Here is a 19648-nt window from a genome sequence, read left to right on the forward strand (position 1 = left end):
CCCTTTGGTTTAATCTCAGATTTTGATCTAGTATCGGTTGTAATTTGTGAGAGTTCCAAACTTTAACCCCACTTTGTGTAGAAATGCCAGGGTGGCACGGTGGCACAGTGGTCAGCAGGGAGCCAGGGAACCTGGGTTTGAATCCTGCTTGGGTCACTGTCTGTGTGGAGTCTGAACGTTCTCCCTGTGTCTGCGGTCTGAAAGACGTGCTGGTTAGGTGCATTGGCCATGCTAAATTCTCCCTCAGTGTACCCGAACAGGTGCCGGAGTGTAGCGACTAGGGGATTTTCACAGTGACTTCATTGCAGTGTTAATGTAAGCCTACTTGTGACACTAATAAATAATGTTTTTAAAAAAATGTTTCCTATTTTCAATCCTGAAAGATCTAGCTCTCATGTTTAGACTCTGCCCTGTATTCCTGGACTTCCCAGCCAGAGGAAATAGTTTCTCTCTATCTATCTGTCCCATAGAATAGAATCATAGACTCCCTTACCGTGCAGAAAGAGGCCATTCGGCCCATCAAGCCTTTGGTGAAGGGACACTGTTTAAAAATAGGGGATCACCCATTAAGTCGGAGATGAGGCTTTTATTTTCTTTGAGATTCGTGAATCTTTGGAACTACCTTCCCAGGGACTGGAGGAAGCAGGGTTGATGGATATTTTTAATGCAGAGGTAAATAACAGGTGTGGCAAAGATTATCGATAACTGACAGAACGTGGAATTGAGGCTACAATCAGATCAGCCATGACCTTACTGAATGGTGGAGCAAGCTCGAGGGGTCATATGGCCTACTCTTGCTCCTGATTCATATGTTCCAGCACCTTTGGGGTCTAAACTGGCTCTGTATCTTCTACTGATCTTCTGTTGTTTTACACACAAACAGATTTGCTTAGCTTACTTCAATATCACTCACTGTCTCATCCCACTGAAGTCAGCCTTAGCTAAATGTGGAATTTTAGTAGCTGTTTTGTTTTTTTCCCCACCCTTTCGACCACGACATTGAACTCGATCACATTGTGATCACTTAGAGAAATCTTTCGATACCATTAGACCGTTACCTAAATTTTGCTCATTGCTCCTTACAGAATCTATTATGGTCATGTCCCCCTCTTTCAGAATTTGAGCATCTGCAGTGCTTGGCAATGTACACTTGCGATGCCAAGCCATACAAGGTTACGGGCCCAGTGTTGGAAAATGGGATTAGAATAGTTAGGTGGTTTGTCTTTGACTGGCGCAGTGGCGATGGACCACAGAGCCTATTTCTGTGGTGTTACCTCTGTGACTATGACTTTGTTCTTATCCGGCATGCTCCCTTGATGGCTCTCGGACTTATTGTTGCAGATGTACATATTGTTGCAGTCATTATTGTGGTTGCTGCCACAATGTTCCTCCGTTTTAATAGTGCAGGTTAACTTCAACTGGTGCAATCAGGTTACAATTTTGAACTCCCAGCTGATGCATGCAACTGATGAACAGAACACGTTGCATTGCTTGTATGCGGCAATGATTGAATTGAGCAGACAGTGTAAAGTTGGCGTGCGGCTGCGTTGCATTGAATGTGAGGTAACCGCAGATCCCCAACCCCTACCTCCACACATGCTATTGGGGACTATCCAATTTAGTCCTTTGAGAGTTTACCTTTTAGTGATCGGGACAGTTACTGAGCCATTACTTACTTCAAACTTAGTTTTAACAATATACGACCTGGAGAACGCAGCTTTCATGTCTCCATGTCGTTAAATCAAGATTTGTGTTCTAATTTAACAAGCACAATGCTGAATCCAGAGGCAGCCACACAGGGAAAACTATAATCCGAACCAGACTAAGGTTTCCCGAAACAAAGCTAGAGTTGTTACAGTCAGTTTTACAAATATAATGGATGAACATTCCCTCCACTGAATGTGGGCAACATGGTGGCACAGTGGTCAGCACTGCTGCCTCACAGCGCCAGCGAGCCAGGTTCAAATCCGGTCTCGGGTGACTGTATGGAGTTAGCATATTCTCCCCGTGTCTGCGTGGGTTTCCTCCGGGTTCTCCGGTTTCCTCCCACACTCCAAAGGTGTGCAGGTTAGGTGGATTGGCCCATGCTAAATTGCCCCTTAGTGTCCCAAGTTGTGTAGTTTAGGTGGATTAGCCACGGTAAATGCACAGGGTTACGGGGATAGGATAAGGGGTGGGTCTGGGTAAGATGGTCTTTCAGAGAGTTGGCACTGTATGTATTCTATGGTTCTATATACTCCATAAGCTAGAGACTCAATGCAATTATTTTGTCAACTTCTCAGAGAATCTACTAAGTTGCTAGCAATAGATTTGTTGCTTCAATTGTGTCGGTTTAACGAGTAAGGGGGTGGTGTGTGCCTCTTTTCCGGGGCACCTGGTGTCATTCAGAGGCCCTCTGCCCACAGTTATGCTTCCCCACATCCACCCTCACCAGCCCCTCCCTTTTCTTGTCCAACCCATCCCTCGCTCTGTTGACTTCTCCCCAGCAAGATCCCAGACTTGGTTGAATGTCCGGTTCCATCGCTCAACACTCCCTCCCTTGGCCTACCTGCACCACCAGCAATGACCACTACTCCTGCTTGGCGCTGGTGCTGTGCAGAGCTGCCAGTCTCCGATTGGCCGGAAACTCTATGAGGTGGGACTTCATCCAGAACTTCCCCTCCCGCCTCGTGCTAATTGAAGGGCCATCACCCAAAAAATGGAAGCGGGCCAAGTCAGCTAAGCAAACCCAAGTTTGCCCTCAAAACTGTTGCTGGGGGCCTGCCCTCAGTGTAATAATCAGCCCACTGGATATAAAACATTGACAACTTCCCCATACCCTGCAGCCCCATCCCCCCATGACGTACAGAGATCTCAGACAATTTTAATGTGGCGATAGAGGAGTCAATGCCAAGACAACCTGCTGCCCTGGTGGATGACAAATGTGGTGTGGCTCACCCGGCCACACCTTTACCTTTCAGCATCACATGGTGTTGGGGAAACAGTGAATTTCTCTCTTGTAACTGGTTTATTAAACGACATGATTAACTCCTGAATGTGTCAGAGGGATGCCAATGGCATCACCAAGCATTTTCCACTGGCACATGCAGCAATGATTGTTTTTGTGTTTTTGCAAAACACTTCATTTTAATTGTACGCGCTTGCCCACCACCCATGGAGTATCTGCTAGTCAGACCATGTAACGTAGTGGCAGGCTGCCTCTCTTTAACTAGGATTACAGTGTCAGGGTATTGATTACACAAGGCAGCTTGAGCAACGTTGTAGTGTGATCACATTGATCCCTCTAGAGATACAGCCTCTGTAAAAAAAAAAATATATATATTTGCATCTGAAATAATTGTACCACAATTCTTGATATCATGGACTAGGATTCCTGATGAAAATATTATACAGTAACCTTCTGCTGAAAAGCTGCAACCTGTCTCCTTGAATGGTCAGTCCGATTTTTGCACTGTGCTGTTCAGTTCTCAGACATTAGCATTTAACTTTGAGATGTTCAGTTCAACTGGTTTGATGTTTCACCAGGTTTTCAGATGCGAGAAGAGGAACTTTAACTTATCAGTGTGAGATAAGTGTGGACATTTACCGAATTGAAAAAGAAGATTTGACTGCCATTAGTGACCATTTTAAATTTGCAGATTAACAGCCTGTCCGATTTTATCACCATAACACTGCAGTAGTTAAATTTGCAAAGGAGATCAAAATTACTAAAGAAATTAGAATCCCGACAGTGCAGCACGAGGCCATTTGGCCCATCGAGCCTGCACTGACAACAATCCCACCCAGGCCCTATTCCCATTACACCTCGTATTTACCCTGCTAATCACCCTGACACTAAGGGGTAATTTAGCATGGCCAATCAACCTAATGCGCACATCTTTGGAACGTGGGAGGAAACCGGAGCCCCTGGAGAGAATCCACGTGGACATGGGGAGAATGCGCAAACTCTGCACAGGCACCCAAGGCCAAAATTGAACCCGGGTCCCTGGCACTGTGAGACAGCAGTGCTAACCACTGTGCCACCGTGCTGCCCTTTTAGTTGCTTGCTTGCCATATTTTCAGTAAATCAACACACCCATTAAGAATCCTACCAAACATGTTAATACAATGTTTTGTTTGCAATATTGACCACGCAAACCAGACTCCCATCCATTGACTCTGTCTACACTTCCCGCTGTCTCGGGAAAAGCAGCCAGCATAATTAAGGACCCCGGACATTCTCCCTTCCACCTTCTTCCATCGGGGAAAAAGATACAAAAGTCTGAGGTCATGTACCAACAGACTCAAGAACAGCTTCTTCCCTGCTGTCATCAGACTTTTGAATGGACTTACCTTGCATTAAGTTGATCTTTCTCTACACCCTAGCTATGACTGTAACACTACATTCTGCACTCTCTTGTTTCCTTCTCTATGAACAGTATGCTTTGTCTGTATAGGGCGCAATAAACAATACTTTTCACTGTATGTTAATACATGTGACAATAAATCAAATCATAAGTAAAACCTATAGATTTTTAAAAATCAATTTGGAACCATCGAGATGATAAACATGGCTAAATAACTGTGTTGCGGATCAATTAATCCTCTCCAGTTTAGGTCACGCTGACCTGAACAGGTCAGAATTAATCAAATCTTTGCACAGATTATATATTATTCGCAAATAAATCCCTTGAAAAAGATCTCTTGCTTGGATCCAATGTTGCTGAATTTTGTTTTTGGTATCTGGCAAGGGGGTTGTTTTCAAAACTATCATCAAATATTGCCAATGTTCTGGTAATGTTTCTGGGGTTTTTTTTAGATATCTGGTGGGCTGGGTGTTAATGTTGCAATGCTGTCGCAATGAAATGCGTTCTGTAGTTGTAAGTGAGAGCAACTGTTACTAATTGTGGAAAGGTTAAGGCATTATTCTTGAGTATCTATGAGAACTGCTTTGCTATGTTGGGGAACAGAAATGGGCCATCAGAATGACCCACAAACTGCACTGTGAAGCTGACCCCGGTGAAGACAAGATAAAAGTGGCATTTAAAATCACACATCGGGCCAGTGTGCGAGCTGCAAAAGTTTAAATTTTAAAACTTTATTTATTAGTGTCATAAGTAGGCTTACGTTAACACTGCAATGAAGTTACTGTAAAAATCCCCTGGTCGCCACATCCCGGCGCTTGTTGGATTTGATTTATTATCATCACATGTATTGGCATGCAGTAAAAAGTATTGTTTCTTGCGTGCTATACAGACAAAGCATACTGTTCATAGAGAAGGAAACGAGAGAGTGTAGAATGTTCATTATAGCTAGTGTGTAGAGAAAGATCAACTTAATGCGGGGTTGGACCATTCAAAATCTGATGGCAGCAGGGAAGAAGCTGTTCTTGTGTTGGTTGGGACGTGATCTCAGAAATTTGTATCTTTTTCCCGAAGGAAGAAGGTGGAAGAGAGAACGTCCGGGGTGCGTGGAGTCCATAATTATGCTGGCTGCTTTACCGAGGCAGCGGGAAGTGTAGACAGAGTCAATGGATGGGAGGCTGGTTTGCGTGATGGATTGGGCTACATTCACGACCTTTTCTAGTTTCTTGCGGTCTTGGGCAGAGTAGGAGCCATACCAAGCTGTGATACAACCAGAAAGAATGCTTTCTATGGTGCATCTGTAAAAATTGGCGAGAGTCGTAGCTGGCATGCCAAATTTCCTTAGTCTTCTGAGAAAGTAGAGGCGTTGGTGGGCTTTCTTAACTATAGTGTCGGCATGGGGGGACCAGGACAGGTTGTTGGTGATCTGGAAACCTAAAATTTTGAAGCTCTCGACCCTTTTTACTTTATCCTTATTGATGTAGACAGGGGCATGTTCTCCTCTACGCTTCCTGAAGTCGATGACAATCTCCTTTGTTTTGTTGACATTGAGGGAGAGATTATTGTCGCTGCACCAGTTCACCAGATTCTCTATCTCATTCCTGTACCCTGTCTCGTCTTTGTTTGAGATCCGGCCCACTACGGTGGTGTCATCAACAAACTTGAAAATCGAGTTGGAGGGGGATTTGGCTGCATAGTCATATTGTATAAGGAGTATAGTAGATGGCTGAGAACACAACCTTGTTGGGCCCCAGTGTTGAGGATGATCTTGGAGGTGTTGTTGCCTATCCTCACTGATTGTGGTCTGTGGGTTAGGAAGTTCTGGATCCAGTTGCAGAAGGAGGAGCCAAGCCCCAGGTCACGGAGTTTGGAGATGAGTTTCGTCGGAATAATGGTGCTGAAGACTGAGCTGTAGTCAATAAATAGGAGTCTGACATAAATAGGAGTCTGTTCGGATACACTGAGAGAGAATTTAGCATGGCCAATGCACCTAACCAGCATTTCTTTCGGACTGTGGGAGGAGACAGGAGCACCCGGAGGAAACCCATTGCAGACACGAGGAGAACATGCAGCCTCCGCATAGACAGTGACCCAAGCCCGGAATCGAACCCAGGTCCCTTGCGCTGTGAGGCAGCAGTGATAACCACTGTGCCACCGTGCCGCCCAACAAAGGTTCTACTAAACATATAAATAAATGTCTGGGACTCCATAACCGAAAGAGTGAAACAAAACATGTTCTTCAAAGGGAACAACAGAGATAGACTCACAAGTATCAAATCTGACAGACACGACTACTTCGTAGAATCCTACAGCAATGAGGGAGGCTATTCAGCTCATCACTGCTGTGATGGCTCTCAGAAAGAGCTATTAATTAATCCCTCACCTGCTCTTTGCCATAAACTTGCCATTTTTTTCCTTTTAACTGCCTAATATTGTAAACCGCTTATTGCTATACTTTCTGTGACTGAGTTAGAGTCAGGACCCAATTCTTGCAACATGATACCTACACTAGCAATGCTTCTATTGTCAGAAATAATATTTGAAAACAAACACCCAACAATGGAATTTAGTGTTCCATTGAAACACAGTACACAAACCTCTTTTAATGAGGAATATAGAGTTGGAAATCTGTATCATATAACTGAGTGCTGCTGGTGTGTAAACTTCATGAAAGAGAAGAGCAATTTGGGAATAATGAATGATAATTTATGCAGCCCAGAAACTTGGAGGACTGATCTCTCCGTGCCCAATTTTCTGATATAAATTCCCATCACCTGGAACTCAGTAACTAGGTGTTAATGTTACAATCCTGGCACAGTGAAATGCATGCTGTAGCTCTGGGTGAGAGTAACCGTTACTAACTGGGGAAAGGTTGGGGCATTATTCTTAAGTGTACATAAGAACTGGTTTGCACCTTGGTGGAGGGGAAGGAAAAGAACTCTGTGCCCACTTGGTCTCTGGGCTTTGTGAAGAAACCTATGTTAAGGAAAGGTCTGCTCCAGGTTCCTCCTATACAGAGTGAGTGAACAGCACATGTCTGCTCTTTAGAAACGGGTACATGATATTATTCTATGCAGTATTGAAGGAGTTTTTCTTCCAGGTGAACCGTTTCAAAGGTGATACCAATGGGGTGGCACAGTAGTCACCACCACTGCCTTTCAGGGTGACTGTGTGGAATTTCCACGTTCTCCCTGTGCCTGCGTGGGTTTCCTCCGGGTGCTCTGGTTTCCTCCCACGGTCCAAAGATGTGTAGGTTAGGTGGATTGGCCATGCTAAATTGCCCCTTAGTATCCCGAGATATGTAGGTTAGGTGGAATAGCCATGGTAAATGTTTGCACATTCTCCCGTGTCTGGGTGGGTTTTCTTTTGGGGTGCTCCGGTTTCCTCCCACAGTCCAAAGATGTGCGGGTTAGGTAGATTGGTCATGCTAACTTGACCCTAGTGTCAGGAGGATTAGCAGGGTAAATATGTGGGGGTATGGGAATAGGACCTGGGTGGGATTGTGGTTGGTGCAGACTCGATGGGCCAAATGGCCTCCTTCTGCATGGTAGGAATTCTATGATTTGTACTCAGACTGTGAGGAAGTGATGAATTGCCTCTTGTAGAATCACAGAGCACAGGACAGTTGGCTCATTGTATCAGTTCTGGCTCTTTGTTAAATAGTAGGACTAATTTTAATGCAGAAAATATACCTGTGCTGTGTTATAAGGAGTTCCTGGAATTTTTAGAACATTGGAAGGGGGCTTCAGAAGCAAAATGGTTGAGAATCCTTGACTTGGAAAATCATGGCTGGTAATGCTGCTTTATTTTTATTTTAATGGACTACAGCTCCTTTGCTGAAGCCTGCTAATTCAGATCAGCACGCCATTTTAATGCACGTACATTACAGACCTTCAGACCTATCTTTTTAGACTGGGTTGTGTCCGTCCCTCCTGTAAACTGGGTGAACTGAAGCACTCCTTTCACTGGCATGTGTGTCCAGTGAATTTCAATATTGCTCTTTTGAATAGCGTCATTGTTCGTGTGCCGAAACTCCAGTTGTAAAAGTGTTTTAAAGGTACATCGTTACTTGTTTCGATTGCTGATTTGAAAAATAAAGCATGCATGCACCACTGAAAAAAACCCCGTAAATAAAGGATGTGCAACAGAAATGAAGAAAGAAACCACAACAGTGAGTTTGATAAGGCTGCATGCAATGAGCAGACAGCAACTCATCTGAGACAAGCACTTATTAAAGTATGCAATGTGTTGCAATTTCATCTGACTATCAGCGATTTCTCTCGACAGTTTACTCGATAGAAACCCTCAGTGACTTTTTTTAACTGATGACTTTTGCCCCCAGGCATGTTTTTGGCCATAATGAAAGCCAGCTTCTCCCCTGCTGCCGTCAGACTTTTGAATGGACCTACCATGCATTAAGTTGATCTTTCTCTACACCCTAGCAGTGACTGTAACACTACATTCTGCACTTTCTCATTTCCTTCTCCATGAACGGTATGCTGTGTCTGTATAGCCCGCAAGAAACAATACTTTTCACTGTATGCTAATATATGTGACAATAATAAATCAAATGAAAAAATCAAAAAGGGCAAGAAAGTAAATGTTACAACTTTAATTAAAAGGCTTAAGGACTTTGCTGTGCCTCATTCAAAAGAAAAACTTGCTGTAGATCTATTTCTAAATGGCAAATTATCTCTTCTCAATTTTGGTGGAATTGCAAATTGTCCAGAAATTGTACTCCAAAGCTAGTGGATTTTTATCTCCTATTTCAGTTGAGGATCACATGCTTCATATTCAGTTACTGAACCAAAATTTATGCTTTCCTTCGTCCATAGAAAGCTAGATAGACATTGCCTCAAGATTGAAACTAAAATAGGCTTAAGTTCCAGTGCCATTTTATACAGGATCATTCATGCCAAACAGAATTGTACAAGCAAACGTAAGAACAAGCTGTAGTGTATTCTCCAGTAAAAACAGTAAATTGCTGAGGGAAGTATTGAAAAATTGCTTCATTCTTTATTAATAATTCAATAACTGGCAATGATCCAAGACTGTAAAATATAAGTGAATAACCTGGCTGCATCATTAATGAACTTGAGCCAACATCAGACAGACTACAGGTAGAATGTACATGTGAAGATATGTCTGTATTATTAGTCAGTTTACTAATGATACTGGAGTGAGTGCTTTTCCTGCCCTTTCATCATTGTCTCCTTGTTCAATAGAATTACTGGATGAAAGGGGATCCACAAAACAGTTTCTGATTGTAATCTGGCTCCAACTTGGCATGGTCCATTTAGCAATTGTGCTTCCATTTCTTCAGTTCTGAAGAAACATAGGAATGGGAGTGGACCATTTAGATCTCAAACCTGTTCAACCATTCAACGTAATCATGGCTGATCTGCAACCTATTTCCACACACTCACCCTTATCCCATATCCCTACTTTCCTTTAACCTATATGCCTACACAGCCTTGTTCTATATCCTGACATACCTTTATCCTATATCCCTACACACCTTTGTCCTATATCCCGACATACCTTTGTCCTATATCCCTATGTACCTTTGTCCTATATCCCTATGTACCTTTATCCTATATCACTATGTACCTTTATCCTATATCCCTACACACCTTTATCCTATATCCCTACACACCTTTGTCCTATATCCCAACATACCTTTATCCTATATCCTGACACACCCTTGTCCCATATCCCGACATACCTTTATCCTATATCCCTATGTACCCTTGTCCCATATCCCTATGTACTATTGTCCCATATCCCTAAATATAGAAATCATAGAAACCCTACAGTACAGAAAGAGGCCATTTGGCCCATCGAGTCTGCACCGACCACAATCCCACCCAGGACCTACCCCCACATCCCTACATATTTACTCACTAATCCCTCTAACCTACGCATCTCAGGACACTAAGGGCAATTTTTAGCATGGCCAATCAACCTAACCTGCACATCTTTGGACTATGGGAGGAAACCAGAGCACCCGGAGGAACCCACACAGACACGAGGAGAATGTACAAACTCCACACAGACAGTGACCCAAGCCGGGAATCGAACACATGTCCCTGGAGCTGTGAAGCAGCAGTGCTAACCACTGTGCTACCGTGCCACTCTGCGACTTAACTCAAGACATTTCTCTCTGTCCCATAACCCTACATACCTTTGGTTGAGAAAAAAAACCAAACTCAGATTTAACATTAACAGTCATGTCACTTACCATTTGTGAAAGAGTTCCAAACCTCTACCACTTTTTGGGATTTTATACCCCACCACTCAGAAGTAGGCAGGCAGGTGTTGGGGATAGCGGGGGAGTGGGTAGATCTGTGTGCCATGGCAGCTGCACTGTGCCTGGGATTGAGGTCCTGAATTGCTATTTTACCAGCAGCAGGAGTGTCAACGCCATGTAATGAGCTTTTGTGGATTAAGGGAGGTTCTCACTTATTCGGACACCCTGTGCCCAACAGAGGCCCCTCCCCAAGATAGTTCCCCACCTCTCATGTGTGGTTCCTCCTGCCCTGTCCTGTTGCAATCGGTTCCCCACTCTGCTAACTGGGGCCTTGCAGTTTGACCTCAATGAAACCCCAGACTTCCCTCCGTGTCTGGGAACATGGCTGCTCTTTTGTGGGGACTGCCTGTAGTCCCAACAGTGGCCATTATGCTGAGTGGCGCTGTTGGGACTAGATAGCTGTTAGCCTGGTTGGCTAGCAGCTGTCTGAGATGGACTCCCTCCCTTGAGGCAGTTAATGGCCTGAAGGCCATTAAAAATGGCTGCAGAGTGGCCGTGCCAAGCAGAGATGGGCTTGCCCCCGCCCCCCGACTTTTCAACTGTGGGCAGAGACACCGCCACTGTGTAAAGTTCCAGCCTTTCTGTGAAATGTTTCCTAATTTCACTTTGGGAAAAGTCTGCCTCTAATTCTTAAACCGTGACCAGTTTACCTGAAACAAGCAGACATGTCATCAGAACTCCATTGAGCTGACCTGAATTCATTGAGACTTCATTGAACCCATCATGTCAAGTTGCAGTTAATGGGCATTTGGTTTATATTGAGCTGGTTTATATGATACTAATTCTCAGAAATAGGATGTGCAAAAACAACCGGCAGTGACAGCTTCATTGCAGCTCAGTTTCTTTCCCCAGAAATGTGTGCTGACTTTGTGGGAAGTTGAACTGAGAGCCATTAATCCTAAATAAGCAATATAGTGATGTAATTGTACATCTGGTTGCTGAGTCAACTTGACTGTGTATCAGATGCCGTCTATATCCCAGTGCTGTGTATAAGTCCTGTAGTTTCAGTACGTCATTTTGGCATGTTTACATTTGGTTCAATTAATCTCTCCCTCTTCTCTCTTTCATTTCTCTCTACGGAAACCAACACACACACCACACCCGTGATGAGCCCATTCCTTACTATGATCTATATTGTGGATAACATTAGAACATAGGAGTAGGCTATTCAATCCTTCAAGCCTGCTCCGCCATTCAATCAGATAATGGCTGACCTCGTTGTGGCTTGAGTCCATTTTACCATCTGCCCCCATAACCTTTGACTCCTTTGGCTTTCAAAGATCTGTCTAGGTCAGCCTTGAATAAATTCAACGACCTAGCCTCCACTACTTTCTGGTGGGGTTGGGGGGGGGGGCGGATTCTTTAATATTAATTATAAAATATATTCTTCAATATAGGATAACCTTCTACCTGCCATAACTGTTCAGCTGAGTAGCATCTATACTTCATAGAAACATAGAAGATAGGAGCAGGAGGAGGCCATTCGGCCCTTCGAACCTGCTCCGCCATTCATCACAATCATGGCTGATCGTCCAACTCAATAGCCTAATCCTGCTTTCTCCCCTTAACCTTTGATCCCATTCACCCCAAGTGCTATATCTAGCTGCCACTTGAATACATTCACTGTTTTGGCATCAACTACTTCCTGTGGTAATGAATTCCACAGGCTCACCACTCTGAGTGAAGAAATGTTTCCTCACCTCCGTCCTAAATGGTCTACCCTGTATCCTTAGACTGTGACTCCTGGTTCTGGACACCCCCACCATCGGGAACATCCTTCCTGCATCTAACAATTGTAAGTGCAGTCCAATTCATTTGCTTCTGATGAAGAACAACAACCACCTTTGGAGAATGAATCAATTGATTCACAAGTTTGGCAAAAAATAAAATGACAAGTCATTGACAATTTCCCTAAGTGCAAGACTTCGAACAGTAACTTAACCTGTTCCAGCCTTTATAACTATACTTTCTGATCTAATCCAAACCACTAATTATGTGATTCTCCTGAGCAGCTGTCCTGGCCATTGCTCCTTTTTCAGATCTGTAATTTTTATTAAACAAATGCCTCTCACTTCTCTGGAACAGTAAAATGAAGGGGGCAAAAGGGCAAACGTGATTTTTAAACTGAAATCATTTTGCTGTTGCTTTAATATTCTCCTGCAAGAATCTAGGGCATCTCAGTCCAGAGCTTTGAGCTTTTAAGAAGGAAGTGTAGAACCTTTAAAAACAAATTGCAGAGAGGCAAATCATATTTTGTTGTTTTGTGGGCATTTTTTGTGGAGTTACTTACTTAAGTGAAGTAAGTAAATGGAGTTTGATTCTTTGGGAATTTAAAGTTACACATATATAAGGTTGAATACTCATCGCGGGGCAGGGGTTGAGCAAGATGGGTAGTATCAGATTGGCTGTCCATTATACACAGTGCCGTTATTCCATTCCGTTGCAGTCAATGCAGTCAAAGGTAGGGCGGTCCATTTAACATTTCCTGCTTTGCATACCCTCACCTGGTTAGACCACTCTTGTGATTTGCATGGAGTGAGATATGTGGGCTATCATTACATAGGATATACAGAACATTCACCACAACTGGTCCATGCTGGAATTTATGCTGCCCTCTCACCTCCTCTCACCTTTCCTCATTAAATTGATCATCGGAACTCTCGATTCCCTTCTCCCTAGCCTCCTGTTCCAGCTTCCCATTAAATACAAACTATGCTATCTGTCCAACAGCTCCCTGTGGTAGCGAGTTCCACATTCTTACCACAGGGAGCTGTTGAAAGGGTCATCCAGATTCGAAACGTTGGCTCTATTCTCTCTCCATAGATGCTGCCAGACTAGCTGAGATTTTCCAGCATTTTCTGTTTTAGTCCCAAAATATGGTTACCTCATAAACAAAAATACAATCATAAAACATAATTATTTTACAAGTCTCCCAAATGTAACAATATAGGGAAAAATGGATAAATGAGAGGTGCTGCAATAGGGAAGAGAATGAGGGATTAGTCCTGGATTGCTCGGAATGGCCTCTATCTGTGCTGTAAACCTCTACAGTCCCACCAGTCCATGGGCTTGTCATCGGAGTTAATCTTGGGTGGGCTCCATTATGAGTGTGTATTTTTTTTATTTCATTCATGGGACATGGGTACCTCTGGCTGGCCAGCATTTATTGCCCATTGCTAGTTGCCCGAGGGCAGTTGAGAATCAACCATATTGCTGTGGCTCTGGATCACATGTAGGCCAGACCAGGTAAGGAAAGCAGATTTCCTTCCCTAAAGGACATTAGTGAACCAGATGGGTTCTTCCAACAATCGACAATGGTTTCATGGTCATCAGTGGATTCTTAGTTCCAGATATTTTTATTGAATTCAAGTTTCACCATTGAACCCGGTCCCCAGAACATTAGCTGAATTTCTGGGTTAATAGTCTACTGATAATAGACCATCGCCTCCTCTAATTTGTTACAATTATTTGCATTATTTTGCTTTTGAATCTGTCCTCATGATTGCATGTGTTTCTTTGCTAGGTTGATTTGGAGCCTGAGGGGAAGCTATACATCCTGATAGACATGAAGGAGGTGACTTCTGAAGGTAAGACCCAGCCTGTGCTGAAACAATGCTGATATTTGCATCCAATACCACTTTAAGTCATGAATGAATTTTTTTTTAAATTTAGGAAGAGACAAATGTGTAATTTAAATTTTAAAATGGGTAACCGTTTGAAATAAAGGAGGAAACAGGTATGAACAGAGACCAAGGTGGTGAGATTGCTCGAACAAAGAGCAGGTGTGGGCATGATGGGCCACACGCCTATTTTTTAACGACTGTAAAGCTTCGATGATAAAACAGTGGATTGAAGGAAGTGAGCCTAGATCGGTATTTAAAGATGATGCGCACCATTAAATATTGTCATAGAATCATAGAATCCCTACAGAAGGAGGCCATTTGGCCCATCGAGTCTGCACCGAACACATTCCCACCCAGGCCCTATTCCCGTAACCCCTCATATTTACCCTGCTAATCTCCTGACACTAGGGTTAATTGAGTAATGGCCAATCAACCTAACCCGCACATCTTTGTCCTTCTATTGAAAGGCAGGAAATAGAGACTCGGTCATGACCTGAGAATGATATTTACTCGCAATGCTGACTGGAAAATTCGCAAGTAGAAATGCTCATTGTGGATGGCATTGGCCTTTGTTATTTTACCACATAACCACTGATGCATCCCACTCATGGCTACAGCGATGGTGTGCAGGTCTGTGTGCATATCTAGCACAAACCGCTGGACTAGGGTCTCCATGGCAGGCACCATCTTTCCAATGGTAACCTTAAAGTGCTGCTACGTCAGCGCAATGATGCCAGAGAGGACGTCGAATGACTCTGTTCTAATCTGCTGATGGCCTGACCACCCTGCCTGATCTACCCTGCCTGTCTTTGGACTGCCCTGAGGGCCGATTCCAGAGGCCCATCATTGGACAGGAACTCAGCAGGGGCCTGGTCTCCACCAGTCCTCCGAGTGTGGGTGACCTTGGCTGTCACTGCCTCCGTCTGCTGTGGAACCGAATCTGCTCACCGGATACTGAGCCCAAGTTTGCTCCGAAACTAGATCCCATCAGGGTGTGTGTCTCCATTGTGGCGAAGGGTGCAGTTGAGTACAGTGAGTGGTGGGAGTGTGGAATGAGCTGCCGGATAAAGTGGTAAAGGGTCACTTTTAACATTTAAGAAAAACTTGGACGGGTTCATGGATGAGAGGGGCGTGGAGGGATATGGTCCAAGTGCAGGTCAGTGGGACTAGGCAAAAAATGGTTCGGCACAGACAAGAAGGGCCAAAAGGCCTGTTTCTGAGCTGTAATTTTCTATGGTTCTATGGTTCTATGATCTAATGGGTCCTCAGGATCCTCACCTGAGGTGGTGCGCAGGCTGGGGCCGATGGGTTGGCTGACGGTATGCGCCCATCTTGCTGGTGGCTGTAATAGAGGGAAGAGATTATTAGTGATTGGCTGGATAGTCACCCATATTAAACAGCACTCACCCTTTCAGTGGGTGTGGATGGAGCCTCACTGGCTGGTTGGGAGAGTTACCTTTGGCACACGAACGGTCCCTGTCCTTGCCAGCCAGCTCTGCTGTCTGCTCCTGGGAGGGGGTGTTGGCCTGAGCTCCAGAATCCCCCTTCCTATCTAGGATCTTTCCCTGTTGTTGTGGGTGACCTTTTATTGCATTCGGATAGATGGACAGACTGTGAGTAAGACGAATGCCACAGCAGATGTGCCAAGTGGACCTATGTAAAGGCTTTGTGCAGGATGTGGCAAGAGACAACGCTGTAAACGTGTGTGTAAGAGAATCCGTGATGATGTCCCTTGTGCTGGTGGTGTGTGAGATCCCTGTGCACCCGAACCCTGTCAATGTCTGATGGCTTTGTGAGAGTAAGGGGAAATCTGACTTATCCTGGCGGAGCAGGTTGGAACATTCAGCTCCTTCCTACACTGGGCAGTCGTCATCTTCTGAGGAATGCTGACTGCCCTGACATCTTCGCAAGCCCCGGTTGTGAGATTAGTTGACCTCTGGCTCCCATCATGGGGGCGGGGTAAAGGACTACCCGCTAGTCTTCGATTGCCTGGAAGAATGTCGCCAGTCCCTCGTTGCTGAACTGGGGCGCTGACTCTACTCGAGGCCATCATTCGCCATGACAAGGCGTGAACTGCAGAGAGTGACTGTGTGCACAGGTGCTGTTCAAATATAGTGCCCAGAAATATGTGCCAATGAGGTAATGGGGGCGGGGGCAAATATCAGACTGCCCCACCGCGAGGCATGACTTGCTGCTTGTTAATGCATGTGGAATGAGGTGAAAAGTGGGCAATTTGGCGCGGAAACCCTCCACGCTTCCTGCTCCGCCTTACCCGACCGCCATCACACTTAGCCTCCAAGGTGGAAAATTCCACCCTTCGACTCCGTCTCTCTCTATAAATGCTGCCAGACCTGCTGAGTATTTCAAGCACTTTCTGATTTTAGATTAGCCTGAATCCGGGGCTGCTTGAACTCGTTCTTGTAGACAAAGGGATGCGGGTCTAAAACTTGCTCTGCTTTTTCTGTGCTGTGAATCAGTCTCCTGAACAAACTTGAGAGGGAGCAATAGGCTGAGAATGGGAAGGGGGTGGGGACAGTAATATTTTATCCAGGAAGCACAGAGCCATTATAGACAACATTTGTGAAGAGGAGACTAGTTAACATTTTCAAGTTGCTTTTATTTCAAGAGTTCCAGCGTGTGAAATTTTAATTTGCTGTTATTTGAAGTGTCTCTCTGACTGCAGTATAGTATCGGCAATGGATTTAGAGATAACTTACATAGAGAGCAGATGGGAATGTCTCGGTCAAACATGTCTGGGAGCACTAGCCAATGCAGTTTGATGAAGACTGTTGCCATAACTCGGGGTGCACCTAAAACTGGATTGAGAAATGCTCCAGGGAGCATTTCAAAGTTGGGACACAGAAGAGCAGTGAGAACTGTGGGCGTGCCACTGTGGGCGTGCCAAACCCGGTTGTTTTGATTGCAGTAACGGTATTTTAGCAGAATATTTTCTGAACTGCAATGGGATAGGGCGGTACAGTGATTCGCACTGCTGCCTCACAGCGCTAGGGACCCGGGTTCAATTCTGGCCTCGGGGTCATTCTCTGTGTGGAGTTTGCGCATTCTCCCCGTGGCTGTGTGGGTTTCCCCCAGGTGCTCCGGTTTCCTTCCACACTCCAAAGATGTGTGGGTTAGATGGATTGGCCATGCTAAATTGTCCTTTAGTGTCAGGGGGATTAGCAGGGTAAATACATGGGGTTACGGGGATAGGGCCTGAGTGGGATTGTTGTCGGTGCAGGCTCAATGAGCTGAATGGAATCCTTCTGCACTGTAGGGATTCTATGATTCTATGATATATATTACAACAGGCTGACCCATAAGATCTGCCTTTCCTTTGAATTATGTCCATATTTGCTGCTATCTCACCTCAATAGGCAGCATCACCTACTCTGTACTGTGTTGCATTGCGGTTTGTACGTGGAGATGCCGGCGTTGGACTGGGGTAAACACAATAAGAAGTTTAACAACACCAGGTTAAAGTCCAACAGGTCTAAACCTGTTGGACTTTAACCTGGTGTTGTTAAACTTCTTATTGCAGTTTGTACACAGATTTAGACGTGGGATTTGCATGTTGGCTTGGATGTTGCACCAGGGGGAGGGATGCCAATGGCCACTTTGGTTCCGCTACAATGAATATTTAAAAATCTATTAAAATGCGGCCCGGGTGGATTCAGTTTTTGATTATCTTCAGGTGTAAGGTACCTTCTCATGAAGTGCTTACGGGCTGAATTATTCATCTCCATTCCAAGCAGAACATGATTTACTCGGACTTGGGGTAAACACTTCGTTTGCAGCTTATCGGGTTGTCCAGGCTAATCACTTTATGTGCAAGTGTCACATTGCTAATGAGATATCTGAGCTTCTAGAATGTGCCGCAATCAGAAAGATGGTTTCGTATCGATTCTGTGCCACAGTTCAGCAGGAAACGAGAGTCAGATTACGTTCACTGTGAATTAAACAGCCACACAAACCTTGCGTTTATTTAATATCAGCCAAGTTTCTCAGAAGCATTTCAAAGTGCTTGAATAACAACGACCTGCATTTCATGCTTATCCATGTTATACTGCATCTGTTATGTATTTGTCCACTTACTCAACTTGTCTAAATCACCTTGAAGATCCTCCCTTCATTTCTTTAAGAACACTCGCAGATGGCACCCTGAGTAATGGCTGCCCTGTTGGCTCAGAACTTGGCCCACATCCCTGAGGTCCCGCCTCTATTTGTGACACTGCCACTCACCACTTGGATGGCAGACATGTAACTAGGGTCAGTAAGAGCCCCATGGCAATCGCACGGCATGCTGGGACGGAGGGGCATTCACAACCCAGAATTTTTTAAAGTTTAAAAGTTTATTTATTAGTGTCACAAGTAGTTATGGCTGGAGTATTGAGGGTTAGTATAATTAAAATACAGCTAAAAATTTATTTTTAGGACTACCAAACTGGATTTATAGAAAATCCTTAAATTCAACTACTCATGGCTTTTCTAAAACCATTAAGTTTATTTATCAGTGTCATAAGTAGGCTTACATTAACACTGCAATGAAGTTGCTGTGAAAATCCCCTAGTTGCCACACTCCGGCACCTATACGGGCACACTGAGGGAGAATTTAGCACGGCCAATGCACCTAACCAGAACTTCTTTTGTGGGAGGAAACCGGAGTACCCGAAGGAAACCCACGCAGACATGGGGAGAACGTACAGACTCCGCATAGCCAGTGACCCAAGCTGGCAATAGAACCCGGGTCCTTGGTGCTGTGAGGCAGCAGTGTTAACCACTGTGCCGCCCAATTGAATCCGATTCCTGCTTTCAACAGGAAAATCTTGCCCCAAATTTTTCTGTTCATGGTTGAAGTAACAATGGGCAGAATTTGATACCCGCCCCCCACCCCCCAGGTGAGTTTGGAGGCAGGAGGGGCATTTAATTGGGCAGAAAGATGCTGGGTGGGGACGAGAAAGTCAAGGGTTATTGGAGGGGGGGTGGGGAAGGGGAGAGGTTGGCAGGAAATTTGGAGGTAAGGCCACAACCGGATCAGCCATGATCTCATTGAATGATGGAACAGTTGTGTGGCCTATTCCTACTCTTGTTTAGCCTGTTCCTATGTAATGTCTACCCATCATACAGTGCTGCACTGCATGATGTGCTGGAGTATTAGAATGGGTTTTGGGCCTACAGTCTTCTGACCCAGATCACCCAATATCCCCGGCTAACACTTCTAAGTCAGATCTGTAAATCGATAAACCATTTTTCTCCCCTAATTATATCCCCTTGTCCTTTCCTGGAATTAATGACTTCTAGTCAGACCTGATTCAATCAGTAGTGGGTACGTCACTGGTACTTTCCCAAGTGGCTGTGAACCTGGACAGTAGCTA

The 19648-nt window shown here is 44.6% G+C and overlaps 1 protein-coding gene across 1 annotated transcript in view; it reads left to right on the plus strand.

Annotated features, from left to right (window-relative positions):
* Nucleotides 1-19648, plus strand: part of prkcha (protein kinase C, eta, a) — a 212311-nt gene that overhangs the window by 61518 nt on the left and 131145 nt on the right. Inside the window, exon 3 of the mRNA XM_078234226.1 lies at nt 14177-14240. Within this exon, the coding sequence (XP_078090352.1) occupies nt 14177-14240 (64 nt within the window). The remainder of the gene's footprint in view (nt 1-14176; nt 14241-19648) is intronic.

Source organism: Mustelus asterias, chromosome 18, assembly GCF_964213995.1.
Source record: "Mustelus asterias chromosome 18, sMusAst1.hap1.1, whole genome shotgun sequence".
Lineage (NCBI taxonomy): Eukaryota > Metazoa > Chordata > Chondrichthyes > Carcharhiniformes > Triakidae > Mustelus > Mustelus asterias.